Here is a 27,993-nt window from a genome sequence, read left to right as displayed (position 1 = left end):
TGAATACTTAAATTTGCAAAAATGTCTAAAATCCTGTTTTTGCGTTGTCATTATGGGGTATTGTGTGTCGATTGGTGAGATTAAAAAATAAAATACAACAATTTTAGAACAAGGCTGTAACGTAACAAAATGTGGAAAAAGTCAAGGGGTCTGAATAGTTTCTGAATGCACTGTATGTCCTATCTTTGTCTTCAGGCAGAAAATCTTTACAAGGGTCACTGCACTTTGGAATTCCTGCCATAACACATCAGCAAAGAGACAGCACTCCTTACTAAGAGTGGACACAGAGCAGAGCCAAACAGACAGTTCGTCCAGAGCCTAATCTGTCCATTATATTGGTCAGTACTTACCACGATGCAGGGAGCTAACCAGGATAAACACTGATTAAGACTGTTGCACAGAGGCTAATTGCCATTGGCTCAGACGCTGACTCGGCCACTGTACAATATCCTAAACAATATGCTGCTTATATAATTAATATACACACTGCAATACATTAAATACTGTACCAATGCTTCTACATTTCATTAGTTAATTAGAATGTAATATGTTTAATGTTTTGTGGTTTCGTCCTGAGTTTTCACTGTATATATTTTCTTCATTTAATCTTTTAGAAAAGGAGATTTGTGAGCGTAACAGACAGAATGGTCCTAAAATAGTATCAGACAACAGACATGCACTTCTTTCTCAAAAAGTGATTGCTCTGGTAGACACAGGCACAGATTTAGAAACAGACTCAGAAACGCACGCACGCACGCACGCACACACACACACACACACACACACACAGTCATCACAGCACTAACAGGACTGCCATTTTCCTACATTTTTCTCTCCCCCTTCTCCCCTTAGCAGAAACACAGTCAGCTGCAAGTCACATGACCAGCTGCTAGCTCCAACTGAGCATGCTCAGGTCCCTCAGTGTTGTCAGGCAAAAACTAAGACGGCAGTATGAGTCGAGATCTGCAATAGATAAACACAGACATAAAACAGCCACCGGGAAGCAGAGAGGCTGATACCGACAGGGAGAGAGAGGGAGGCAGCCATTTTGGCATTTACAATTCTCACTGCTGTTTTTAAGTCATTTTATTTTATTTTTTCATTCAAGGGGGACATAGCAGGGATATAAAAGCAGGTGTTCCCTTTAAGAGGGAAAGGATCAGGACCAAGGACAGCATCCTCCATCTCCATCCTCCATCTCCAGCTCCTGTATAGGTAAGCGTGTCGGAAGGAAGAGAGGTGGGGGATGGGTAAAAGCTGCATGCCTCTGCGTGTGTTTAATTCTCATTGAAGGAATGAGGGGAGGGGGTCAGTTTGCATCTCTTTCGGTATGTGAGACAACAGACAGACAGAGGCGAGGGGTGGGGATGGGGGGGGTTCGGGGACATAGCAATGCAGGTGGGGGAATACGGGAGGGGGAAGGGGGGGGGTTACAAAAGAGGATTGCTGAACATCCAGGAAATGTGGAAAACCATTAATAGCAAAATAACGCATGATAAATACACTATAGTTGAAATGGAATGTGGTCTCGCTAGAGGCAGCTTCTGGTGAAACAAAATGGCTCAGTTTTGGGGAGAGATGAGGTCGCTTAACTGAGTAAGCACAGAAGAAGAAAGGAGAGAGACAGAGAGAGGGAGAGGAAAAGAGAGACAGTGTTTCTTCATTTTTATGGACTCATACGTATCTGGTAGAGGAGGCATCGTTGGATTTGTTGTTGACGCTAACAGCCACAGGCTGTGTATGTGTTGTGAGTGTGTGTTTATTAGCGTGAGTGTGTGTTTATCAACTATGAGCATCGTACAGCTGACAGGAGTCCATTACCATTATGCAGTTTAACTGATATAATATTACTTTTGTGTTGGATGTGTCACTCTAGATCTTTTGCCTTCTATGTTGTGATTTTGTCCAATGTTGAAAAGGTATTGCCCTCAGTGCATGTTGTGTTTAGCTTAGGGGACACAATGTCTGATGTGTTTACGTCTGAATGTAAAGATATGGCAGCTGGTATATGTGGAGGGAAGTACGGTATAATCTGGAACGCTGTTATGCTTTTGTTATGAGCTGTTAGGGATATATCATAGATTGAGTTGATAAAAGTACACACCTGGTGCCATCTAGCACAGTGATCTCATCCTCTGAGGTCATTGTGAGGTCTGAGAGCTTAATGGCTGATGATAATACCTCTATTGAAATATCACCATTTTAGGATGTTGAGAAAATGTTTTTTTTAAATGCCCTGAGAGAAATATATCCCTCCCTGGCTTTAACTCCTAAATATTTTGCACAATTTCAATGATTATTCCAAACAAAGACTTTTCCTAAACGTGACAGTGCAGGTAATACAATGAAGTGATTTTTACCCTTTCCTTATCTTTTGTGCACAGATTGAAAAGGTTAGATGAAGATTCTGTTGAATATTCAGATGACCTAAACATAAAATTGTGCACAAAGCACAAACACATAAAGCCTCTCTCTCCCACACGCTCTCCATCTTCACTGTGGGTAATGGGAGGGTGACAGACGGCAGAAGTGGCTGTTGCTAGGATACACGGCACGGTGGAGTGCAGATGATTGAAAGAAAAAGGGAAAAGGAGACCACCATTAGGAAGTGGCAATGCGGAAAACATCATTGCATCACGGTTTAGTAGACTGTGTTTATTTAAGGTAGATGCTTTGTGAAATTGCTGAAATAAGAGACATACTGTAAGCTTATTGTTCGTGTTCCTCCTGTCTCTCATGCCAAATGGTTAGGTACCACGGTTTGAGAGGAAGTCCGAGTGACCAGGCCAGACTTCAACCTCAGTCCCTCCACCTACATGGAGCTCAGCTGTTATGGATGGGAGAAGCCTAACCCTGTCTGAGAAACCCCTATGAACAATAGACCCAATGGTGAGACAACTCTTATAACACCATATCCAATGGTAGTATCATAGACGTAGTACTGTAGTCTCTGTTTATCATCAGACTGCAGTTATCATAATATATATAGTCAGAATGTCTGATGTGTGTAGATCTCTAATAGATATATAAGGCGTGATGCCTTTCTGTCGATAGCTACTAAGCCAAACAATAACATAATAGTGAATCGTCATACATGTTTTACAAATAATGTATTGAATATCTTTGGCTTATTTCAAGTCTAGTTGTACTTTGTTTACTCCGTCCATCCCTTTGACGTGACATAAAAAGCTTTATTTTGAAGTCTTTGAAGAACTGGCAGTTAAATGGACAGACAGAGAGAAAGGATGGGAGATGGAGCGATAATAACCAGAATGGCGTTTCACATCTGTCTGTATGCCTGCAGGACATCAAAGGCCAGTCCTGGACTGATGAGGAATCAGATGGGGAGAATGAGTCGGAGCAGTTCCTCTATGGGATCCAGGTACCCAGGCTGTCATGACATCCTCCCAGGCCTCCTATCCCTCCCAGAGGGCAAACCGGACAAAACTGGTTGAAATGATGTCTTAATGACTTAATTTCAACCAGTTTTGCCCACTAGGCTCTTTGGTCCAATACAAACAGAATCAACACATGGGGTCAACAGAACTCCCCTAGGGGTCTTCAGTAACTGCAATCCTATTACCTCAAATCCTATGTGACATACACAATGTCTTAATCTTTCAATCAGCTTTTTACAAAAAGTTATCTCTAAAGGATTGAGTTGAAAGTACTGTAAATTCAGTCTGGTTTTAAAAGCCTATTCTCCAGTGGATTCAGACCATCTACCGAGAGATGAGAGCCTGTTTGTAGGCGCTAATATATGTGTGTGAGAACGAGACAGATAGAGACACGCCGATACAGTCCTGTGAGGCAGCAGAACAGGAGACTGCCCCTGTACCTTTTCTAATACTACAGTCATTGTATACATGAGTATCAGTGCTAGCTCATATTACTGTACATGGATGCTACAGCAGCATCTCTGGGGATAATTCAGTGGTCTGACCTGTGCCCCTCCCGGCCTGTAGGGGAGCTGTGCTGCCGACCTGTACCGACACCCTCAACTGGATGCAGACATCGAGGCAGTGAAGGACATCTATACCGACAGTGCTGTCTCTGTCAGGTACTACAGTACACACACAGTCGCCACAGCCAAGTCTGGAAACCAAGACCACTGACTGTTATTATCATGATCAGTAAATACGTTGCTCCAGAGAACATCAGACCCACTGAGATGTCAAGTTTCTTGGTGCGCAAAAGCTTTTCAGTTTATGTGATTATTACATCTGAATATTTGCTATTCTTCTTCTTTCAGAGAGTATGGAACCATTGATGATGTGGACATTGACCTTCAGATTAATATCAGTTTCTTGGATGTGAGTTTTCATTTTTATTATCTTTGGGCATACCAGTATTACAATTCAGCATAGTAGAAAGTGTATGTGTATATCATATGTGTGTGTGTTTGTTCCAGGAGGAGGTGGCAACTGCCTGGAAGGTCATCCGAACAGAGCCCATCATTCTGAGACTACGGTTCTCTCTCTCCCAGTACCTAGATGGACCGGGTGAGAAGAGCCCCAGTGGCTGTGCGTGTGTGTGTGTGTGTGTGTGTGTGTGCATGCGTTCGCCTGCCTGTGCACAGTTGAAGTCGGAAGTTTACATACACTTAGGTTGTAGTCATTAAAACTCGTTTTTCAACCACTCCACAAATGTCTTGTTAACAAACTATAGCATTGGCAAGTCGGTTAGGACATCTACTTTGTGCATGACACAAGACATTTTTTCCAACAATTGTTTACAGACAGATTAGTTCACTTATAATTCACTGTATCACAATTCCAGTGGGTCAGAAGTTTACATACACTAAGTTGACTGTGCCTTTCAACAGCTTGGAAAATTCCAGAAAATGTTGTCATGGCTTTAGAAGCTTCTGATAGGCTAATTGACATAATGTGAGTCAATTGGAGGTGTACCTGTGTATGTATTTCAAGGCCTACCTTCAAACTCAGTGCCTCTTTGCTTGACATCATGGGAAAATCAAACAAAATGAGCCAAGACCTCAGAAAACATATTGTAATTACATTTACATTACATTTAAGTCATTTAGCAGACGCTCTTATCCAGAGCGACTTACAAATTGGTGCATTCACCTTATGACATCCAGTGGAACAGTCACTTTACAATAGTGTATCTAAATCTTAAAAGGGGGGGGTGAGAGGGATTACATATCCTATCCTAGGTATTCCTTGGATAGGATAAGTGATCCCTCTCACCCCCCCCCTCCTTGGGAGCAATTTCCAAATGCCTGAAGGTACCACATTCATCTGTACAAACAATAGTACGCAAGTATAAACACCATGGGACCACGCAGTCGTCATAACACTCAAGAAGGAGACGCATTCTGTCTCCTAGAGATGAACGTACTTTGGTGCGAAAAGTGCAAATCAATCCCAGAACAACAGCAAAGGACCTTGTGAAGATGCTGGAGGAAACAGGTACAAAAGTATCTATATCCACAGTAAAACGAATCCTATATCGACATAACCTGAAAGGCCGCTCAGCAAGGAAGAGGCCGCTGCTCCAAAACTGCCATATAAAAAGCCAGACTACAGTTTGCAGCTGCACGTGGGGACAAAGATCGTACTTTTTGGAGAAATGTCCTCTGGTCTGATGAAACAAAAATAGAACTGTTTGACCATAATGACCATCGTTATGTTTGGAGGAGAAAGGGGAGGCTTGCAAGCCGAAGAACACCATCCCAACTGTGAAGCACGGGGTGGCAGCATCCTGTAGTGGGGGTGCTTTTCTGCAGGAGGATGTGGTGGCTTTTTTCTGCTCTACCAAATGAGGAGAGTTACAAACTTCACTCACCAGTCAGAGTTATAATTACACCTACATCTTTAATAATAAGAGCTTTGCAAAAGCATTTTTGACTTTCAATGATGCGCTATCTCTAATGAACCATTTGAAAAGTACCAACAGAAAAGTACAAAGATCTTTTATAGCCAAGATACACCCCTCTCGACTTACATGACGAACCACAGATCTTAGGAACAGTTCACAAAGGTTAAGATTTTTATGAAAGATATCTATAGAACATAGCAGACAGTTACTGCTGTGTCAACAGCTCTCATTGTATAGACCAGTGTCTGGCCCCCTGACTCCAAACAGAAGCCGTCTTTCCCTGGTGCGGCATAGAACAGAACCATTCGCTCATGTTCTCTGGAATGCTCTTTAGGTTTTATCACCCAAAGACATCGTAAATCTCTTTTGTAAATGTTATCTCATAGAGGCCCATCCTCAGTAGAACACACACACAATAGTTAACAAAACCAGTATAAAATAACCATTATAAAGCCATTCAAGCATTATAACATAATCTTGCAATTTTCCATGACAAGGGACTGGTGCACTTTACAATATAGATGGCATCATGAGGGAGAAAAATGATGTGGCTATATTGAAGCAACATCTCGACATCAGTCAGGAAGTTATTGCTTGGTCACAAATGGGTCTTCCAAATGGACAATGACCCCAAGCATACTTCCAAAGTTGTGGCAAAATGGCTTAAGGACAAGAAAATCAAGGTATTGGAGTGGCCATCACAAAGCCCTGACCTCAATCCAATAGAAGATTTGTGAGCAGAACTGAAAAAGCTTGTGCGAGCAAGGAGGCCTACAAACCCGACTCAGTTACACCAGCTCTGTCAGGAGGAATGGGTTAAAATTCCCCCAACTTATTGTGGGAAGCTTGTGGAAGGCTACCTGATGCGTTTGACCCAAGTTAAACAATTTAAAGGCAATGCTACAAAATACTAATTGAGTGTATGTCAACTGCTGACCCACTGGGAATGTGATGAAAGAAATAAAAGCTGAAATAAGTCATTCAGATATTTCACATTCTTAAAATAAAGTGGTGATCCTAACTGACCTAAAACAGGGAATTTTTACTAGGATTAATTGTCAGGAATTGTGAAAAACTGAGTTTAAATGTATTTGGCTAAGGCGTATGTAAACTTCCGACTTCAACTGTATGTGTGCCTGTGTGTGTTTAATCAGAGCTGAGCTCGTCACTCCTATGGGTTGTGAAATAATGAGTCATCTATTCTCAGAACCGTCAGTGGAGGTGTTCCAGCCCTCCAATAAAGAGGGCTTCAGCCTGGGCCTGCAGCTCAAGAAGTGAGTCCTACTCGAGTCATATGCCACTCAGCACGATTCCTCACATTCTGGTTCAGAGAGGCTATCCACGGGTCCTACACTAATTTCACAAGATTTCCACCATTTTCAATGACACCTATACAACTTACACTTAATATGCAAAAGTATGTGGACACCCCTTCAGCCACACCCATTGCTGACAGGTGTATAAAATCAAGCACGCAGCCATGCAATCTCCATAGACAAACATTGGCAGTAGAATGGCCTTACTGAGGTGCTCTGGGACATTCAATGTGGCACTGTCATAGGATGCCACCTTTTCAACAAGTCAGTTCGTCAAATTTTTGCCTTGCGAGTGCTGCCCCGGTCAACTGTAAGTGCTGTTATTGTGCAGTGGAAACGTCTGTGAGCAACAACCGCTCAGCCGCGAACTGGTAGGCCACACGAGCTCACAGAACAGGACCTCCAACGGTCGAGTGCACAAGCCTAAGATCATCATGCCCAATGCCAAGCGTCAGCTGGAGTGGTGTAAAACTCGCCGCCATTGGACTCTGGAGCAGTAGAAACGCCTTCTCTGGAGTAATGAATCACGCTTCACCATCAGGCAGTCCGACGGACTTGGCGGAGGCCTGGAGAACACTACCTGCCAGAATGCACATTGCCAACTGTAAAGTTTGGTAGAGGAGGAATAATGGTCTGTGGTTGTTTTTCATGGTTCGGACTAGGCCCCATAGTTCCAGTGCAGGGAAATCTTAACATCCAATGACATTCTAGACGATTCTGTGCTTCCAACTTTGTGGCAACAGTTTGGGGAAGGCCCTTTCCTGTTTCAGCATGGCAATGCCCAAGGGCACAAAGCGAGGTCAATACCGAAATGGTCTAGATCTGTGTGGAAGAACTTGAACTCCATATTAATGCACATGATTTTGGAATGAGATGTTCGACGAGTAGGTGTCCACCTACTTTTGGTCATTTAATGTATATTATGGACTTAAATGTACAGTAGAGTCAATGACATCTGACTAATTGCTAATTGATTGTGACTGGTTGTGCTGTCTGCCCTGTAGGATCCTGAGTACGTTCACGTCCCAGCAGTGGAAGCACCTCAGTAATGAGTTCCTGAAGGCCCAGCAGGAGAAGAGACACAGCTGGTTCAAGGCCGGGGGAACCATCAAGAAGTTCCGCGCAGGACTCAGCATCTTCTCTCCCATCCCCAAGTATGGCTTCTATTACAGCTTCTAGTACTATCCCGGATACTATTATAGCTTCTAGTACTATCCCAGATACTATTATAGCTTCTAGTATTATCCCGGATACTATTATAGCTTCTAGTACTATCCCGGATACTATTATAGCTTCTAGTACTATCCCAGATACTATTATAGCTTCTAGTACTATCCCGGATACTACTATTATAGCTTCTAGTACTATCCCAGATACTATTATAGCTTCTAGTACTATCCCGGATACTATTATAGCTTATAGTACTATCCCGGATACTATTATAGCTTATAGTACTATCCCGGATACTATTATAGTACTATCCCGCTATTATACTATCCCGGATATATTATAGCTTCTAGTACTATCCCAGATACTATTATAGCTTCTAGTACTATCCCGGATACTATTATAGCTTCTAGTACTATCCCAGATACTATTATAGCTTCTAGTACTATCCCGGATACTATTATAGCTTCTAGTACTATCCCGGATACTATTATAGGACTATATACTATTATAGCTTCTAGTACTATCCCGGATACTATTATAGCTTCTAGTACTATCCCGGATACTATTATAGCTTCTAGTACTATCTTCTAATACTATCCCGATACTATTATAGCTTCTAGTACTTCCCAGATAGTACTTCTATACTATCCGGATACTATTATAGCTTCTAGTACTATCCCTATCCCAGTACTATTATAGCTTCTAGTACTATCCCGGATACTATTATAGCTTCTAGTACTATCCCGGATACTATTATAGCTATCTAGTACTATCCCGGATACTATTATAGCTTCTAGTACTATCCTAGTACTATCCCGGATACTATTATAGCTTCTAGCTTCTACTATACTATCCCGGATACTATTATAGCTTCTAGTACTATCCCGGATACTATTATAGCTTCTAGTACTATCCTGGATACTATTATAGCTTCTAGTACTATCCCGGATACTATTATAGCTTCTAGTACTATCCCGGATACTATCCCAGATACTATTATAGCTATTATCCCAGAGCTTCTAGTACTATCCCAGATACTATTATAGCTTCTAGTACTATCCCAGATACTATTATAGCTTCTAGTACTATCCCAGATACTATTATAGCTTCTAGTACTATCCCAGATACTATTATAGCTTCTAGTACTATCCCAGATACTATTATAGCTTCTAGTACTATCCCGGATACTATTATAGCTTCTAGTACTATCCCGGCTACGTCAGATTTCATCATCACTGTCATCTCAGTAGTCACTGGGTACATTTTTACATCCATTCAACACTACAATTATTGTGAAAACTCTTGATTGATATACTATTTAGATTAAAACGTTTACATGGTTTGCAAGAAGAACGATTTCGCTTACAATCTGCTACACATGGACAGAGCATAATCCGGCTTCCTGATGGAAAAATGTAGAAAATTGCCAATCAAAATAAACATTGTATCACAGCGACCACGTTATTTTTGGGAAGCCTATTTGAGTTTGGATGTATAACATTTGCATGTGTAAACTATTTTAAAGACATTTTCCCGAACTCACTTCGCTCGAGGGAGGCTCTGATTGATGGTGATAGCACACGCAGATCAATAACAACACAGGAACTCTAATAAAGGTGTTTACATGTCCTAGATTGCTAGATAATGGAGGTGTTTTAACCAGGTTATGCTTTTACTTTGCTTGATCTTACGCAGATTAAGATAATCAGAGTAAGGTGTTTACATGACTAGTGCCAAACTCAGAGTATTGCCATAATCAGCTTAATATCGAATTATTTGCATGTAAACATACTCACTACTTGGTTGCTCTAAACTTTTGTGTTCATATAATTTTCTTGCGTAGGAGTCTGAATGTCTGTCTGTATGTGTATGTGCTGTACACTTCCAGGTCTATCCATTAATGATCTCTGGTTTGTGTGTCTGTGTGTTCCCAGGTCCCCCAGCTACCCTCTGATCCAGGACACGGTTCTGAAGGGGAAGCTGAGTGTTCCAGAGCTGAGGGTGACCCGGCTCATGAATCGCTCCATCTCCTGCACCATGAAGAACCCCAAGGGGGAGCTGTTCAGCTACCCCCCCAACAGCCAGGTCGGAGGTCACCTCGCCTCACCACCACCATCACACATCCCTCTCCTGACCACCCCTATACACATCAGCACAGACAACACAATATTTATTTATTTTGATTTGTTAAGTTTATTTGGACAACAAAAACATCCCAGAAGTGAGAAGAGATGCATTGCACCAGATTTAGCTAACAGCTAACTTACATCTGCAGCCCCTTGGCAGGTGAACACATAAACATGACAACGTTATATGCAAAAGGTCAACATACATACATCAGACATGTTCAAAACAGCAGTCAAGACATGCAGACACGTTTCAAAACAGAGGGCAAGACAATACACATGAACGTCATTCCACATATTGCTGTTGGACCTGATGATATTTGAGCTGTGAAACACATAAACACGTGTCTAAATATTGCTCAGAGCCCAGTTATTGCACCTAATGAAATTTCACGTGTGTGTGTGTTTTGATGTGTATTCTATTGCATCCAAAAAAATCACTGTGACCTTACAGCTAGCTAGAACAGTCAAACACAATACATCATCCATTTCAGAAAGTGCATGAATTCAGAGCATTTACTCGTAAACAAGCAACTATTTCCCCATTCTATTATCCATACTATCTAATTGTTTTCTCGCTTTGAACTACCTGAGAACTTTGACTGTTCCCCTCCCCCAACCAACACACCTACAGTACCGTACCTACCTTCCTTCCTGAGCCTCTCCCTACCCATACCCAACATGGCTGGCGCCGTGTCCCATAATGCTTTGTCTTCACTGTACCCATCAGACTGTGGCTGTCCCGGCGGCCAGGGCCCCAGCGCAGATTACCACGAGGCAGCTGATTGAATTGTTTTTCTCATCCCAGGCGGGCGGACACTGCAAGAACATCCCTACCTTGGAGTATGGCTTCTTAGTACAGGTAGATAAGACCTCAAGGGCAAAGCTAGGGCCCTAAACAGGCTTTTAGTTCACTCTGAACGTCCTTCCAAAACAACTCCAAAGCACAAACACTGATCACGGGTCAAATTATCAAGGGTCAAATGACCCTTCCAAGAGTTAGAGGACATAGTGTGTGCTTAAAGAAGGTCTCCACCTCTGTTTAATTGATACATGAAAGTTGAAATGAGGAAATGTTTTACCTATCAAATGATTTAGATTCATGTGCGTGTGTATAATGGGTTTGTTTCAACCCCGGGTAAAGTGACAGACTAAAGATTACATTTACATTTACATTTAAGTCATTTAGCAGACGCTCTTATCCAGAGCGACTTACAAATTGGTGCATTCACCTTATGACATCCAGTGGAACAGCCACTTTACAATAGTGCATCTAAATCTTTTAAGGGGGGGTGAGAAGGATTACTTTATCCTATCCTAGGTATTCTTTAAAGAGGTGGGGTTTCAGGTGTCTCCGGAAGGTGGTGATTGACTCCGCTGTCCTGGCGTCGTGAGGGAGATTGTTCCACCATTGGGGGGCCAGAGCAGCGAACAGTTTTGACTGGGCTGAGCGGGAACTGTACTTCCTCAGTGGTAGGGAGGCGAGCAGGCCAGAGGTGGATGAACGCAGTGCCCTTGTTTGGGTGTAGGGCCTGATCAGAGCCTGGAGGTACTGAGGTGCCGTTCCCCTCACAGCTCCGTAGGCAAGCACCATGGTCTTGTAGCGGATGCGAGCTTCAACTGGAAGCCAGTGGAGAGAGCGGAGGAGCGGGGTGACGTGAGAGAACTTGGGAAGGTTGAACACCAGACGGGCTGCGGCGTTCTGGATGAGTTGTAGGGGTTTAATGGCACAGGCAGGGAGCCCAGCCAACAGCGAGTTGCAGTAATCCAGACGGGATTGATAATAAAGCGTTGATAAGAGGCCCAGTCAGCTGATGATGTCATGATAGAAGAGTGATATATGGGGCTGGAGGAGAGGAGGGAGTGATTAGCAGGAATACCATGTTTTGTCTACCGACAGATAATGAAATACTCGGAGCAGAGGATCCCCACTCTCAATGAGTACTGTGTGGTCTGTGACGAGCAGCACGTCTTTCAGAACGGATCCATGTTGAAGGTAGACCACATTAAAAAAGACATACAGTGTGAAGTGAACGTTAAAATGTAAACGTTTCAATTCAGCTATGAGCAAGTTTCTCTGTTTCACTCAGATTGATGTTTGTTCATGTGTGTGTGTGTGCCACTTGCCCTGTGTGTGTGTGTGTGTGTGTGTGTGTGGGTGTGCATGTGCTTGTGTGTGGGTGTGCAGCCGGCTGTGTGCACTAGAGAGCTGTGTGTGTTCTCCTTCTACACTCTGGGGGTGATGTCAGGAGCAGCAGAGGAGGTGGCCACTGGAGCAGAGGTGACTGCCTGACTAACAACACACACACTTTCTCTATCCCCCTGTCTGTCCCTGTCTATGTGGTGACAACTGATGGGCTTTCATGTTGATCCCTAGGTGGTGGATCTGCTGGTGGCTATGTGTCGGGCTGCTCTGGAGTCTCCTCGTAAAAGCATCATCTTCGAACCCTACCCGTCTGTGGTCGACCCCAACGACCCCAAGACTCTGGCCTTCAACCCAAAGGTTACTACTGTTGCTGTGGTTACACACCACTTTACAGGATGTCTGGTTATCCTAATATGTGATAACATTCTGAAACATTACTTTGGGCTCATTGAATGGGTTGTAGGTATTAATCCAATGTTTTTCTCTCTCCCTGTCCTTCTGACGCCTGTCTCTGTGGCTCCATCTTGCTCCCTGGTCACAGAAGAAGAACTATGAGAGATTGCAAAAAGCACTGGACAGTGTCATGTCCATCCGCGAGATGACCCAGGTACTGAGGCTGGGGGAGGCTGGGATGAAGGAAGGGCAGTCCTGCGCTGGACTTGGGCAGTGAAAAGAGACTATATGTGTGTTGTTGCATTGAGTCGTCTCCTTGTCATATTTAGATCTGGTAGTCTAGTGACGAAAGGATAGTGGGGTGTGAAATAATGAAAGCGGTCTTTTCCAGGGCTCATATCTGGAGATTAAGAAACAGATGGACAAACTGGACCCCCTGGCTCACCCTCTACTGCAGTGGTAGGTAGAAGGTCTCTGCTTACACCTCCTGCAATCTAAACCTCCAACCCTGTTCTGTCTTTCTCACTAACCTGTTTTTCTTCTCCCTTCTCTCCTCGTCCTCTCTCTCCCTCTCTCTCTCTCTCGTCCTCTCTCTCCCTCTCTCTCTCTCTCTCGTCTCTCTCCCTCTCTCTCTCTCTCTCTCCTCTCTCTCCCTCTCTCTCTCTCTCTCTCTCTCTCTCTCTCTCTCGTCCTCTCTCTCCCTCTCTCTCTCTCTCTCTCTCTCTCGTCCTCTCTCTCCCTCTCTCTCTCTCTCCTCTCTCTCCCTCTCTCTCTCTCTCGTCCTCTCTCTCCCTCTCTCTCTCTCTCTCTCTCTCTCTCTCTCTCTCCTCTCTCTCCCTCTCTCTCTCTCTCTCTCCTCTCTCTCTCTCTCTCTCTCTCTCGTCCTCTCTCTCCCTCTCTAGGATCATATCCAGTAACCGATCCCATATCGTCAAGCTGCCTCTGAGCAGGGTATGAATAACACAGATCTCTGGTGTCTGCTCTTCCTCGTAACTGTTGCCGTGTGTTCTCCACTACATGATTCTCTATTCTCTCTCTCCTTCCCTCCGTCTCTCTCTCTCTCTGTCCTATAGCAACTGAAGTTCATGCACACATCCCACCAGTTCCTATTACTCAGCAGCCCGCCTGCCAAGGAAGCACGCTTTCGCACGGCCAAGAAGCTCTACGGCAGCACCTTTGCCTTCCAGTGAGTCCCCTCTCTTTCCCCTAAGGGTGCCGCTCCCCTGTAGTGGCCCCATATACAGTATATGGCAGCACCAACCTCCCCTTAACCATAGACTCCCACATACAGAATAGGTACTATGTTTTATTAAGTTTGAGATTACTTGATTCGTCAATTGTGCACAAAGTCCAACCAAAATGAATTCCATCCCCTCCCAAAGACACATCCAGGTTGGAGCAGGGGGCTGCCACACTGGGCGCTAGTGGAGCAGTTGTTGTGGGGGGTTAAGTGCCATGCACAAGGGCAGAATGTCAGGCAACGGCAATTGGGATTAGAGACCAGCATCCTCCGGTTGCCAGCTCACTTCCAGACCGATTTTCTTTTCCCTGTCAGATCCGGGATTGAAACTTCTAGGCTACCTGCCGCCCAGTCTTATAGACACAGAGACAACACATAATAGAGTCCCACATATCTGGTAGTTACAGCATCCACCAGCTGACAGCCCAGTGAACAGACACCACACCCTGTTTTCCCAGCAGTACTGGGTCCCTGATGCAGCAATATCAGTGTGAGCAACAGACAGCCATGCCCCTGCTGTACAAAAGGCACGAAGCAGAAACATGCATGGGACCATCTCAAAGCAATCAGAACTGTCTCCGTCCCTCAGGGAGCTAGCTGAATTCAATTCAACGACCACTCCTCTTGAACATTGTCTCTGCTAAGAATAACAGCATGGCTACCCTGTTTCACCCCTGGGGGTTTATTTGAGGACAATAAGAGATGAGAGGCGGTACAGTTTGATGTATTCCCACTGAGACGTCTATTCACGTAACATCCTGCTGTTGAAATGAGAAGGAGGGGTGATGTAATATCAGGAGATTTCTGAGCTGTTCTTGTGCTGTAGGTCCTCAGCCATCCTGCTGTTTTTAGCAAACAAACATGACAAGTTTAGAAAATGTGAGAAAATAGAATTACTATCCCATACAATCAGCCAAAAACACAGTGGAAACAGACTTATTGCATTGCCAATAAGATGTAGATATCTCACGGGCATGAATGCTTTACTCGAGGTACAGTATAACAATCTGTCCATAAATGGTGGGCATGCAAACGTGGAAATAATGATGTTTTGAACGCTCTCTGCACAGCATTGTTGGAGCCTTTGGAAAGCACTGGCCCTGTATGAGGAAGAAGTGTTCAGTATTCACAGCTCTCCTTATCTCTCTCTCTCCCTGCACCTGCTCTAGTGGTTCCCATATAGAGAACTGGCACTCCGTTCTGAGAAATGGACTAGTCAATGCCTCTTATACCAAACTGCAGGTATGTAGATCCAGCAGTTGGCTGAACTAAGACGCATCCTCCCTTGGACAGAGCCTGTCTGTCCTCCTCACACACAGTGCAGGTTGGCTGTCCAGCTGATCCATTTTGACAGTAACGGATGCCAGGTTTCTCTCTCAATGTATTGGACGCTTTAAAATGCCAGGCCCACCAGTAATTTCCCCCTGGCATATGTCGAGCACTTCCTGTTTTCTGCTCTGACAGCAGTGGACACCACGCCTCTTCCTGTCCTGATAGAGAGGCGGAGGGGCTGTGTTGTCTGCTGAGGGGCTGGGGGTTACCAGTCGGCCTGGCTGAAGGCGTGGCTGCCTGGGTTGACCACTAAGAGCACTGAGTAGACTAGGTCAGAGGTTACGACTGCTGCCCCGCCCCATGTCTGTTTCGCTATGAGGATCCACAGAGTGGGTGAGTAGGTGAGTGGGTGAGGGACCCAAGGAAGGTCAGTAACGGTCATCACCTATACTGTCTCTCTTATTCACCTCTATGCTGATCCTAATGATGTTTAATATGTATATGGCTGAACCTCCTGGTAGTCCAAGACAATGTACAAGACATTAAACCACATGCATGACAATCTACTTCTATGTCTATAGACTCTTAGGTTCATAATGTATACACCTTTGAAACACTCCATCTCGCTCCTTCCTGTTGTTGTATTATGCCGTATGACCGGGAGAAGTCAGCAGGGTGTTTGTTGTCAGTGAGTGGTTTATTATGAGTATATTACAGTATTTGAACCTTTGCCGTTAGAGCTTTGAAGACTCGTCTTTCATCTCCTTGTTCTGCGTCCCTCGCTCTCTCCCTCCTCTTCACCTTGAGCGTGTGTTTGTTCACTCTGTCACACCTTCAGCTCGCACAGCAAATCTCATTGTGTCTCTGTCTCTCTCTCTCTCACGCTGTCCTTCAGATACACATGTCATCTCTGTCTCTCTCTCTCTCACGCTGTCCTTCAGATACACATGTCATCTCTGTCTCTCTCTCTCTCTCTCTCACGCTGTCCTTCAGATACATGTCATCTCTGTCTCTCTCTCTCTCTCTCTCTCTCTCACGCTGTCCTTCAGATACATGTCATCTCTGTATCTCTCTCTCTCTCTCACGCTGTCCTTCAGATACATGTCATCTCTGTATCTCTCTCTCTCTCTCACGCTGTCCTTCAGATACATGTCATCTCTGTCTCTCTGTCTCTCACGCTGTCCTTCAGATACATGTCATCTCTGTCTCTCTCTCTCTCACGCTGTCCTTCAGATACATGTCATCTCTGTCTCTCTGTCTCTCTCTCTCTCACGCTGTCCTTCAGATACATGTCATCTCTGTCTCTCTGTCTCTCTCTCTCACGCTGTCCTTCAGATACATGTCATCTCTGTCTCTCTGTCTCTCTCTCTCACGCTGTCCTTCAGATACATGTCATCTCTGTCTCTCTCTCTCTCACGCTGTCCTTCAGATACATGTCATCTCTGTCTCTCTCTCTCTCTCTCTCTCTCGCTGTCCTTCAGATACATGTCATCTCTGTCTCTCTGTCTCTTTCTCTCACGCTGTCCTTCAGATACATGTCATCTCTGTCTCTCTGTCTCTCTCTCTCACACTGTCCTTCAGATACATGTCATCTCTGTCTCTCGCTCTCTCACGCTGTCCTTCAGATACATGTCATCTCTGTCTCTCTCTCTCTCACGCTGTCCTTCAGATACATGTCATCTCTGTCTCTCTGTCTCTCTCTCTCTCACACTGTCCTTCAGATACATGTCATCTCTGTCTCTCTCTCTCTCACGCTGTCCTTCAGATACATGTCATCTCTGTCTCTCTGTCTCTCTCTCACGCTGTCCTTCAGATACATGTCATCTCTGTCTCTCTGTCTCTCTCTCACGCTGTCCTTCAGATACATGTCATCTCTGTCTCTCTCTTTCTCACGCTGTCCTTCAGATACATGTCATCTCTGTCTCTCTCTCTCTCACGCTGTCCTTCAGATACATGTCATCTCTGTCTCTCTCTCTCACGCTGTCCTTCAGATACATGTCATCTCTGTCTCTCTCTCTCACGCTGTCCTTCAGATACATGTCATCTCTGTCTCTCTCTCTCTCACGCTGTCCTTCAGATACATGTCATCTCTGTCTCTCTCTCTCTCTCACGCTGTCCTTCAGATACATGTCATCTCTGTCTCTCTCTCTCTCTCACGCTGTCCTTCAGATACATGTCATCTCTGTCTCTCTCTCTCTCACGCTGTCCTTCAGATACATGTCATCTCTGTCTCTCTCTCTCACGCTGTCCGTCAGATACATGTCATCTCTGTCTCTCTATCTCTCTCACGCTGTCCTTCAGATACATGTCATCTCTGTCTCTCTCTCTCTCTCTCTCTCACGCTGTCCTTCAGATACATGTCATCTCTGTCTCTCTCTCTCTCACGCTGTCCTTCAGATACATGTCATCTCTGTCTCTCTCTCTCACGCTGTCCTTCAGATACATGTCATCTCTGTCTCTCTCTCTCACGCTGTCCTTCAGATACATGTCATCTCTGTCTCTCTCTCTCTCACGCTGTCCTTCAGATACATGTCATCTCTGTCTCTCTCTCTCACGCTGTCCTTCAGATACATGTCATCTCTGTCTCTCTGTCTCTCTCTCTCTCACGCTGTCCTTCAGATACATGTCATCTCTGTCTCTCTGTCTCTCTCTCTCTCACGCTGTCCTTCAGATACATGTAATCTCTGTCTCTCTGTCTCTCTCTCTCACGCTGTCCTTCAGATACATGTAATCTCTGTCTCACTGTCTCTCTCTCTCACGCTGTCCTTCAGATACACATGTCATCTCTGTCTCTCTCTCTCACGCTGTCCTTCAGATACATGTCATCTCTGTCTCTCTCTCTCTCATGCTGTCCTTCAGATACATGTCATCTCTCTCTCTCTCTCTCTCTCTCTCTCTCTCTCTCTCTCTCTCTCTCTCTCTCTCTCTCTCTCCCTCACGCTGTCCTTCAGATACATGTCATCTTTGTCTCTCTCTCTCTCACGCTGTCCTTCAGATACATGTCATCTCTGTCTCTCTCTCTCTCTCACGCTGTCCTTCAGATACATGTCATCTCTGTCTCTCTCTCTCACGCTGTCCTTCAGATACATGTCATCTCTCTCTCTCTCTCTCTCACGCTGTCCTTCAGATACATGTCATCTCTGTCTCTCTCTCTCTCTCTCACGCTGTCCTTCAGATACATGTCATCTCTGTCTCTCTCCCTCTCACGCTGTCCTTCAGATACATGTCATCTCTGTCTCTCTCTCTCTCTCTCACGCTGTCCTTCAGATACATGTCATCTCTGTCTCTCTCTCTTTCTCTCTCTCTCATGCTGTCCTTCAGATACATGTAATCTCTGTCTCTCACTCACGCTGTCATTCAGATACATGTCATCTCTGTCTCTCTCTCTCACGCTGTCCTTCAGATACATGTAATCTCTGTCTCACTGTCTCTCTCTCTCACGCTGTCCTTCAGATACACATGTCATCTCTGTCTCTCTCTCTCACGCTGTCCTTCAGATACATGTCATCTCTGTCTCTCTCTCTCTCTCATGCTGTCCTTCAGATACATGTCATCTCTCTCTCTCTCTCTCTCTCTCTCTCTCTCTCTCTCTCTCTCTCTCTCTCTCTCTCTCTCTCTCTCTCTCTCTCTCTCTCTCTCTCTCGCTGTCCTTCAGATACATGTCATCTCTGTCTCTCTCTCTCACGTTGTCCTTCAGATACATGTCATGTCTCATGTCATGTCATGTCTCCTAAACTCAGAAGAGATTCTTCTTCCTCCACTCTCACAAAGTATTTCCGTGGGTGTCACCTCTCCACTGGAGCTGAAACTCCCTCTGCTCTGCCATGGATGTCCATCAAACATTCCCCGTCTTCATCATCCGTCTTCATCCTCGTCCTCCCCTTGTTCTGTCGCCATCTGTTCTGATGTAGTTCCACGTCCTTATGGATGATTTACATGAATATTCAACACAAGACTTCTACATGGACGTTTGTTACCTCACCTCAACATCTTATGAGGTCTTAGTGGGGAGTGGAACAGGAGACTATGGGGTCCTACAATAGTCAATATATTGTACTTTAGGCAGGTTTCTTTTTCTATTGCACTGCACCTCGTGGTTCAACATAGAGCCCACTGTGTTCTACCTTCTTACTTCTCTCTGCACTGCTACCTCTCTGTGTGTGTGTCTCTTGTGTGCGTGTGTGTGTGTGTATGTGTATGAGCGTGTGTGTCTCTTAGTGTATGTTCCTCTGGCAGTGTGTCTCTGAGTGTGTGTGTGTGCGTGTGTGTCTCTTGAGTGTGTGCTCTGCTGGTGGGCTCTCAGTGATTCTTCCCCCTGCTCTTTTCAACACAAGCTGCATGGTGCAGCCTATGGAAAGGGTATCTATCTCAGCCCCATCTCCAGCATTTCCTTTGGATACTCAGGTAGGAATGACCCTCTGTCCTGCAGGCAATGGCCTGCTCTCGCTCTCTCTCTCTTTGTCTTTGTCTCTCTGTCTCGCTCTGATTTGCTTTGCTCTGTTTTTCTGTCTGTCTATCTCTCTCTCTCTCTGTCTCTCTCTGTCTCTCTGTCTCGCTCTGCTTTTCTGTCTGTCTCTCTCTGTCTCTGTCTTTCTCTCTTTCTCGCTCTGTTTCGCTCTGTTTTTCTGTCTGTCTGTCTCTCTCTCTCTCTCTCTCTCTCTCTCTCTCTCTCTCTCTCTCTCTCTCTCTCTGTCTCTCTCTGTCTCTCTGTCTCGCTCTGCTTTTCTGTCTGTCTCTCTCTGTCTCTATGTCTCTCTGTCTCGATCTGCTATGCTCTGTTTTTCTGTCTGTCTGTCTGTCTGTCTGTCTGTCTGTCTGTCTGTCTGTCTGTCTCTCTCTCTCTCTGTCTCTGTCTTTCTCTCTGTCTCGCTGTTTTTCTGTCTGTCTGTCTGTCTCTCTCTCTCTCTCTCTCTCTGTCTCTCTCTGTCTCTCTCTCTCTCTCTCTCTCTCTCTCTCTCTCTCTCTCTCTCTCTCTGTCTCTCTCTGTCTCTCTCTCTCTCTCTCTCTCTCTCTCTCTCTCTCTCTCTCTCTCTCTCTCTGTCTCTCTCTGTCTTTCTCTCTGTCTCGCTGTCTCGCTGTTTTTCTGTCTGTCTGTCTCTCTCTCTCTCTCTCTGTCTCTCTCTCTCTCTGTCTCTATGTCTCTCTGCCTCGATCTGCTATGCTCTGTTTTTCTGTCTGTCTGTCTGTCTCTCTCTCTTTCTGTCTTTCTCTCTGTCTCGCTGTTTTTCTGTCTCTCTCTCTCTCTCTCTCTCTCTCTGTCTCTCTCTCTGTCTTTCTCTCTGTCTCGCTCTGCTCTTCTGTCTGTCTCTCTCTCTCTCTGTCTCTCTCTCTCTCTGTCTTTCTCTCTGTCTCGCTGTTTTCCTGTCTGTCTGTCTCTATCTCTGTCTCGCTCTGCTTTTCTGTCTGTCTCTCTCTGTCTTTGTCTCTCTGTCTCGATCTGCTATGCTCTGTTTTTCTGTCTGTCTGTCTCTCTCTCTCTGTCTTTCTCTCTGTCTCACTGTTTTTATGTCTGTCTCTCTCTCTCTCTCTGTCTCTCTCTCTGTCTCTCTCTCTGTCTCTGTCTTTCTCTCTGTCTCGCTCTGTTTTTCTGTCTGTCTCTCTCTCTCTGTCTCTCTCTCTCTCTGTCTTTCTCTCTGTCTCGCTGTTTTTCTGTCTGTCTGTCTCTCTCTCTCTCTCTCTCTGTCTCTCTCTCTGTCTCGCTCTGTTTTTCTGTCTGTCTGTCTCTCTCTCTCTCTCTCTGTCTCTCTCTCTGTCTCGCTCTGTTTTTCTGTCTGTCTGTCTCTCTCTCTCTGTCTCGCTCTGTTTTTCTGTCTGTCTGTCTCTCTCTCTCTCTGTCTCGCTCTTCTGTCTGTCTGTATCTCTGTCTCTGTCTCGCTCTGCTCTTCTGTCTGTCTGTATCTCTGTCTCTATCTTTCTCTCTGTCTCGCTCTGTTTCGCTCTGTTTTTCTGTCTCTCTCTCTGTCTCTGTCTTTCTCTCTGTTTCGCTCTGTTTTTCTGTCTGTCTCTCTCTCTCTGTCTCGCTCTGCTCTTCTGTCTCTCTCTATCTCTGTCTCTGTCTTTCTCTCTGTCTCGCTCTGTTTCGCTCTGTTTTTCTGTCTGTCTCTCTCTCTCCCTCTCTGTCTCTGTCTCGCTCTGCTCTTCTCTCTCTCTCCCTCTCTGTCTCTGTCTCGCTCTGCTCTTCTGTCTGTCTCTATCTCTGTCTCTGTCTCGCTCTGCTTTTCTGTCTGTCTCTCTCTGTCTCTCTGTCTCTCTCTGTCTTTGTCTCTCTGTCTCGATCTGCTATGCTCTGTTTTTCTGTCTGTCTCTCTGTCTTTGTCTCTCTGTCTCGATCTGCTATGCTCTGTTTTTCTGCCTGTCTGTCTGTCTGTCTCTCTCTCTCTGTCTTTCTCTCTGTCTCACTGTTTTTCTGTCTGTCTCTCTCTCTCTCTCTGTCTCGATCTGCTATGCTCTGTTTTTCTGTCTGTCTCTCTCTCTCTGTCTTTCTCTCTGTCTCACTGTTTTTGTCTGTCTCTCTCTCTCTCTCTCTCTCTCTGTCTCTCTCTCTGTCTCTGTCTTTCTCTCTGTCTCGCTCTGTTTTTCTGTCTGTCTGTCTCTCTCTCTCTCTCTGTCTCACTCTGTTTTTCTGTCTGTTTCTCTCTCTCTCTCTGTCTCTGTCTTTCTCTCTGTCTCACTCTGTTTAGCTCTGTTTCTCTCTCTCTCTCTCTGTCTCTGTCTTTCTCTCTGTTTCGCTCTGTTTTTCTGTCTGTCTCTCTCTCTCTGTCTCTGTCTCGCTCTGCTCTTCTGTCTCTCTCTATCTCTGTCTCTGTCTTTCTCTCTGTCTCGCTCTGTTTCGCTCTGTTTTTCTGTCTGTCTCTCTCTCTCCCTCTCTGTCTTGCTCTGCTCTTCTGTCTCTCTCTATCTCTGTCTCTGTCTTTCTCTCTGTCTCGCTCTGTTTCGCTCTGTTTTTCTGTCTGTCTCTCTCTCTCTCCCTCTCTGTCTCGCTCTGCTCTTCTGTCTCTCTCTATCTCTGTCTCTGTCTTTCTCTCTGTCTCGCTCTGTCTCACTCTGTTTTTCTGTCTGTTTCTCTCTCTCTCTCTGTCTCTGTCTTTCTCTCTGTCTCGCTCTGTCTCGCTCTGCTCTTCTGTCTCTCTCTCTCTCTGTCTCTGTCTTTCTCTCTGTTTCGCTCTGTTTTTCTGTCTGTCTCTCTCTCTCTGTCTCGCTCTGCTCTTCTGTCTCTCTCTATCTCTGTCTCTGTTTTTCTCTCTCTCTCTGTCTCTGTCTTTCTCTCTCTTTCAGCTCTTGTTTTCTCTGTCTGTCTCTCTCTCTGTCTCTGTCTCCTGTCTCTGCTCTTCTGTCTTTCTCTATCTCTGTCTCTGTCTTTCTCTCTGTCTCGCTCTGTTTCGCTCTGTTTTTCTGTCTCTCTCTCTCTCCCTCTCTGTCTCTGTCTCGCTCTGCTCTTCTGTCTCTATCTCCGTCTCTGTCTTTCTCTCTGTCTTTCTCACTGTTTCGCTCTGTTTTTCTGTCTGTCTCTCTCTCTCCCTCTGTCTCTCTCTGTCTCTCTGTCTCTCTCTCTCTAACCAAGCAGCCATCCTTAAGTGAGTTGGTTGTGTCCTCACTCCTCTGTTTGTTCAGCAACAGAACTCAAAAGTGTGTTCAGCCGTTGACCTGCTCAGCATATGGTAGTATCTCAGCTCCATCTTGACCAGCTCCCATCCATTGTGGTGTTCAGGGTGGGTCACCGCATGCCCACCAAAGATGAGCTGGTGCCCTGCACTTCCACAGGTGCAGTGTCTGATGGTGAGAGACTCCACTGTGGGACTTACAACTTTGCCCTGTTGAGACTGGTCTGACATCATGCTCTGTGCTGACTGCCTCCACAGACATCATGCTCTGTGTTGACTGCCTCCACTGACATCATGCTCTGTGTTGACTGCCTCCACTGACATCATGCTTTGTGTTGACTGCCTCCACTGACATCATGCTCTGTGTTGACTGCCTCCACTGACATCATGCTCTGTGTTGACTGCCTCCACTGACATCATGCTCTGTGTTGACTCCTCCACTGACATCATGCTCTGTGTTGACTGCCTCCACAGACATCATGCTCTGACCCTCCACTGCATCATCCTGTGTTGACACTGACATCATGCTCTGTGTTGACTTCCAGCAACAGAACTCAAAACTCTGTGTGCCTCCACAGACATCATGCTCTGTGTTGACAGACATCATGCTGACCTGCTCCAGACATCATGGTAGTCCATCATCATGCTCTGTGTTGACTGCTCCACTGACATCATGCTTTGTGTTTGTTCCTCCACTGACATCATGCTCTGTGTTGACTGCCTCCACTGACATCATGCTCTGTGATGGGTCCACTGACATCATGCTCTGTGTTGACTGCCCACCAAAGATCAGCTGTGTGCAGCATCATGTCTGTGTTGACTGCCACTGACATCATGCTCTGTGTTGACTGCCTCCACTGACATCATGCTCTGTGGTGACTGCCTCCACTGACATCATACTCCGTGGACTTCCAACCATTTGCTCTGTGAGACTGCCTCCACTGACATCATGCTCTGTGTTGACTGCCTCCACTGACATCATGCTCTGTGTTGACTGCCTCCACTGACATCATGCTCTGTGTTGACTGCCTCCACTGACATCATGCTCTGTGTTGACTGCCTCCACAGACATCATGCTCTGTGTTGACTGCCTCCACTGACATCATGCTCTGTGTTGACTGCCTCCACTGACATCATGCTCTGTGTTGACTGCCTCCACAGACATCATGCTCTGTGTTGACTGCCTCCACTGACATCATGCTCTGTGTTGACTGCCTCCACTGACATCATGCTCTGTGTTGACTGCCTCCACTGACATCATGCTCTGTGTTGACTGCCTCCACTGACATCATGCTCTGTGTTGACTGCCTCCACTGACATCATGCTCTGTGTTGACTGCCTCCACTGACATCATGCTCTGTGTTGACTGCCTCCACAGACATCATGCTCTGTGTTGACTGCCTCCACTGACATCATGCTCTGTGTTGACTGCCTCCACTGACATCATGCTCTGTGTTGACTGCCTCCACTGACATCATGCTCTGTGTTGACTGCCTCCACTGACATCATGCTCTGTGTTGACTGCCTCCACTGACATCATGCTCTGTGTTGACTGCCTCCACAGACATCATGCTCTGTGTTGACTGCCTCCACAGACATCATGCTCTGTGTTGACTGCCTCCACTGACATCATGCTCTGTGTTGACTGCCTCCACTGACATCATGCTCTGTGTTGACTGCCTCCACTGACATCATGCTCTGTGTTGACTGCCTCCACTGACATCATGCTCTGTGTTGACTGCCTCCACAGACATCATGCTCTGTGTTGACTGCCTCCACAGACATCATGCTCTGTGTTGACTGCCTCCACTGACATCATGCTCTGTGTTGACTGCCTCCACAGACATCATGCTCTGTGTTGACTGCCTCCACTGACATCATGCTCTGTGTTGACTGCCTCCACTGACATCATGCTCTGTGTTGACTGCCTCCACAGAGCCGTCCTATCCTGTCAAGGTTTCTCCAGAGCCGGAATCTCAACTGCATTGCCCTTTGTGAAGGTAAATACTGTACCACATGAAATATATAGACGAGCTGGGTCAATTGTTCTTGGTCGTAGGGTGGTGTGTTTTGTTAACTCCATCTGCCTGTCTCAGTGATCACGTCCAAGGACCTGCAGAAGCACGGCAACATCTGGGTGTGTCCTGTGTCCGACCACGTCTGCACGCGCTTCTTCTTCGTGTGAGTCACCTCGTCCTGGCTCTTATCGTTCCCCGAGAAATCAGAGTGACACGTTGGTTCCGTCTGTTGTCTGTAAAGTTGTTATTGCGTTTCCGTAAGACGTTCCACAACCATGTAACAAAATGAGGAACGATAAAAACGTGACGCACAGCAAGACAGCGAACTAACTGTCACCTCTGTGTTGCAGGTACGAGGACGGCCAGGTGGGAGATGCCAACATCAACACCCAGGAGCCCAAGGTGCAGAAGGAGATAATGCGTGTGATCGGCACCCAGATCTACTCCAGCTAATGGAGGCTCCCCGGTGGCCCTTGGAGGAACAGGTCTGTACTGCAGATAGGCCGACAGACAGAACTATAGACATAAATACAGACAGACATTTGGGAAACACAAACTCAGACCAGATGAGGGAGGTTGAGGATCTTTACGCCTCATATCTACAGTCTTTGTCCCTTTTTCCCCCTCACTTTTTATTCCTCTGCTTTCCGTTCTCCCTGTGTCTGGCTAGCATGTGTAACAGTTCCTACTCTGTGCTCTGGTGAGCCACACCCGTGGGCTAGATAGAGCTGGAAAACACAGGGATGAATGAAGGAAACCTTAGCCAGACTGGTTTGCCACACACACTCTGAGCTGAAGCGCAAGAGCACACACGCACGCACACACACACGCACACACACACACACACTTCCCTTTCAGCCCCTGGTCTCTCATTTCCTCCTGAGCCACTGTCAAGTCTCATCCAGGCTCTTTTATCAGCTGCAAATGTGAGAATCCTTTGGACTGTGTATCTATATTCATCAGTTCTCATTGTGGATATCTAGATGAAGAAGAAGAACGAGTCATGTTTAGTTTATTTACACCCCCCTGTGGGTGTTGAGTCATGGATCTACATGCATGTAGAAATGTGTTATTTTATTGTGTTGTTGTAGGCATTTTCTCAGTGATCCGTTTATTTTCTATTCTTTGACTAATGGCATAAATTGACGGGCCTTGATGCAATTATCTCCCGGGTCAAAGCAGTGTTCTACCGTGCCTCGTCATGTAGTGGGTCAGTTTTGTCTTCAGATAGCACAGACAGAGGGACCTGAAGCCCTCTGGTTGAGTAAAATAATTGTATGTTACACAGGAGAATCCATCACTAGTTAATATTGTTACCAGTCTGTCAGGAGAGACTAGTCACAGACAGACACAGCCACAGCCTTCTCCCTCTGTAGACTAAAGGCTTTCTTTCTTCTCCCGATGTTTCATTTAGGGAAATTAGTCCGGAGAGTCAAAATGATGACAGAGAGAATACTGGTGCCCTCTAGACTGCTGAATCTGAGAGAGCATGATGCAAAACCCATAGCACTGTCGCACTGACTTGTGACTTGCTCCATAAAGTACAGTCCATCCCACTCTGAGAGACTAGGGCAGTGACCCCAGGTGTATCCATGCCCTACAGCCCGCTATCCCTCCCTACTCTGAGAGCTATAATACATGAAGATATTATATGGCTATGGCCCTACCCACAGGACACTGGATGTTGTTCAAGTGCTTTACTTACATATTTATGGTTTACCTTGGGGAACGGCAACCCTGTGTACAATTTACTCTGTTTATCAATTAGTTGTATGTATGTGTGGGTTATTCGTATTTTCTGTACTATAGTACATTACACAGGACATTGCACTCATTCAACATTTGCTTAGCCCAGATAAAAAATGTATGTTCTCTCTCTCTCTCTCTCTCTCTCTCTCTCTCTCTCTCTCTCTCTCTCTCTCTCTCTCTCTCTCTCTCTCTCTCTCTCTCTCTCTCTCTCTCTCTCTCTCTCTCTCTCTCTCTCTCTCTCTCTCTCTCTCTCAGCCTGTCTCAAGGTCTACCTGTCTAGTGTGTAGAAAGACAGGGAAGCACCGAAAGATTTATATTTGGAGTAAAAGTGAACAAAATAACTAAATGTCCCTTATGGTAAATTGTCTTCACTCGGACATACATGCATAGTGGCGTTGGTGTTGAACAACCACAAGAGTGCATTGTAAATGTGAATATGGACCAGAGAAGGAGAAATGTACTGTTGTGAGAGAAATGGCTCTATCTGCACAAGTCAAGTATTGTTTGTCGAGATGAAAAGACTGGGGGAAACACCTTACCCAGCCTTCACTATCCAGTGCTCCTTCTGGCTGCGGTATGTAGGGCCCGTTGACAGCTGATACCTATTGTCCCCCCATTAAGAGTGACTGTATTCAGATCCCGATCTGTTCTTGTCCCTCTCTGTCAGTGGTGTGTTCCTGATGGTGACGACGATGGAAAGATATGATGAAAGGAATGAATAAAGATTTTGCACAATTTTAATAATTGCCTCCTTTTCTTTTCGTAGTGTTTAGAGAGTCGTTGATTGCGTGGTGGAGCGGAAAGGGTGTTGTTACCGTAACGACGTCACATGAAAATATGCACTGGTGCCTCGTAGACTGCAGGGGGCGTCCTCGCTCCGTGTGACTACCCAGACGTGATTACTGTCTACCATGCCAACTGTTGTAGCAGTGTGTCTCACTACCGTGACGGTCAATGGCGGTTTTATTAAACATCTAACTTCATCAATTAAACATAACATTTATAAGCTAAAGCCATTCTGGTGTACAGGTGCATCGTGGTGATGCCAATAATTGTGGGGTTTATGAGGTTGTTGGGTTTGGTCAGGCGAATGCATTAACAGGAGACCTGTTTGATGTGTG

The 27,993-nt window shown here is 45.6% G+C and overlaps 1 protein-coding gene across 3 annotated transcripts; it reads left to right on the top strand.

Moving 5' to 3' along the window:
- The first annotated feature begins 937 nt into the window (after nucleotides 1-937).
- On the top strand, nucleotides 938-27,613 carry LOC124033796 (protein mono-ADP-ribosyltransferase PARP6-like). 3 transcript variants are annotated; one of them, XM_046346119.1, is made up of 23 exons: nucleotides 938-1,215; nucleotides 2,752-2,889; nucleotides 3,305-3,382; nucleotides 3,966-4,060; nucleotides 4,253-4,313; nucleotides 4,412-4,502; nucleotides 7,049-7,115; nucleotides 8,162-8,311; nucleotides 10,262-10,412; nucleotides 11,262-11,315; nucleotides 12,354-12,449; nucleotides 12,642-12,734; nucleotides 12,831-12,956; nucleotides 13,141-13,206; nucleotides 13,384-13,451; nucleotides 13,895-13,943; nucleotides 14,066-14,178; nucleotides 15,402-15,474; nucleotides 19,839-19,924; nucleotides 23,213-23,277; nucleotides 25,031-25,105; nucleotides 25,202-25,286; nucleotides 25,474-27,613. In XM_046346119.1, the coding sequence occupies exons 2-23, from the start codon at nucleotides 2,887-2,889 to the stop codon at nucleotides 25,574-25,576; spliced, it is 1,848 nt and encodes a 615-aa protein (XP_046202075.1). In that variant the 5' UTR covers nucleotides 938-1,215; nucleotides 2,752-2,886; the 3' UTR covers nucleotides 25,577-27,613. The 3 variants fall into 3 exon arrangements, 2 of the variants coding, with proteins under 2 accessions (XP_046202075.1, XP_046202074.1); XR_006838455.1 differs by lacking the exon at nucleotides 23,213-23,277 and having other exon boundaries at nucleotides 11,184-11,315; nucleotides 19,839-19,908; nucleotides 25,042-25,105; nucleotides 25,474-25,531; XM_046346118.1 differs by lacking the exons at nucleotides 19,839-19,924; nucleotides 23,213-23,277; nucleotides 25,031-25,105; nucleotides 25,202-25,286; nucleotides 25,474-27,613 and having other exon boundaries at nucleotides 11,184-11,315; nucleotides 15,402-16,477.
- Nucleotides 27,614-27,993: the final 380 nt, after the last annotated feature.

This window comes from Oncorhynchus gorbuscha, linkage group LG04 (assembly GCF_021184085.1).
Source record: "Oncorhynchus gorbuscha isolate QuinsamMale2020 ecotype Even-year linkage group LG04, OgorEven_v1.0, whole genome shotgun sequence".
In the NCBI taxonomy this organism is placed as follows: Eukaryota; Metazoa; Chordata; class Actinopteri; order Salmoniformes; family Salmonidae; genus Oncorhynchus; species Oncorhynchus gorbuscha.
The sequence above is the reverse complement of the archived record's forward strand: the minus strand, read 5'-3'. Positions and strand labels throughout refer to the sequence as shown.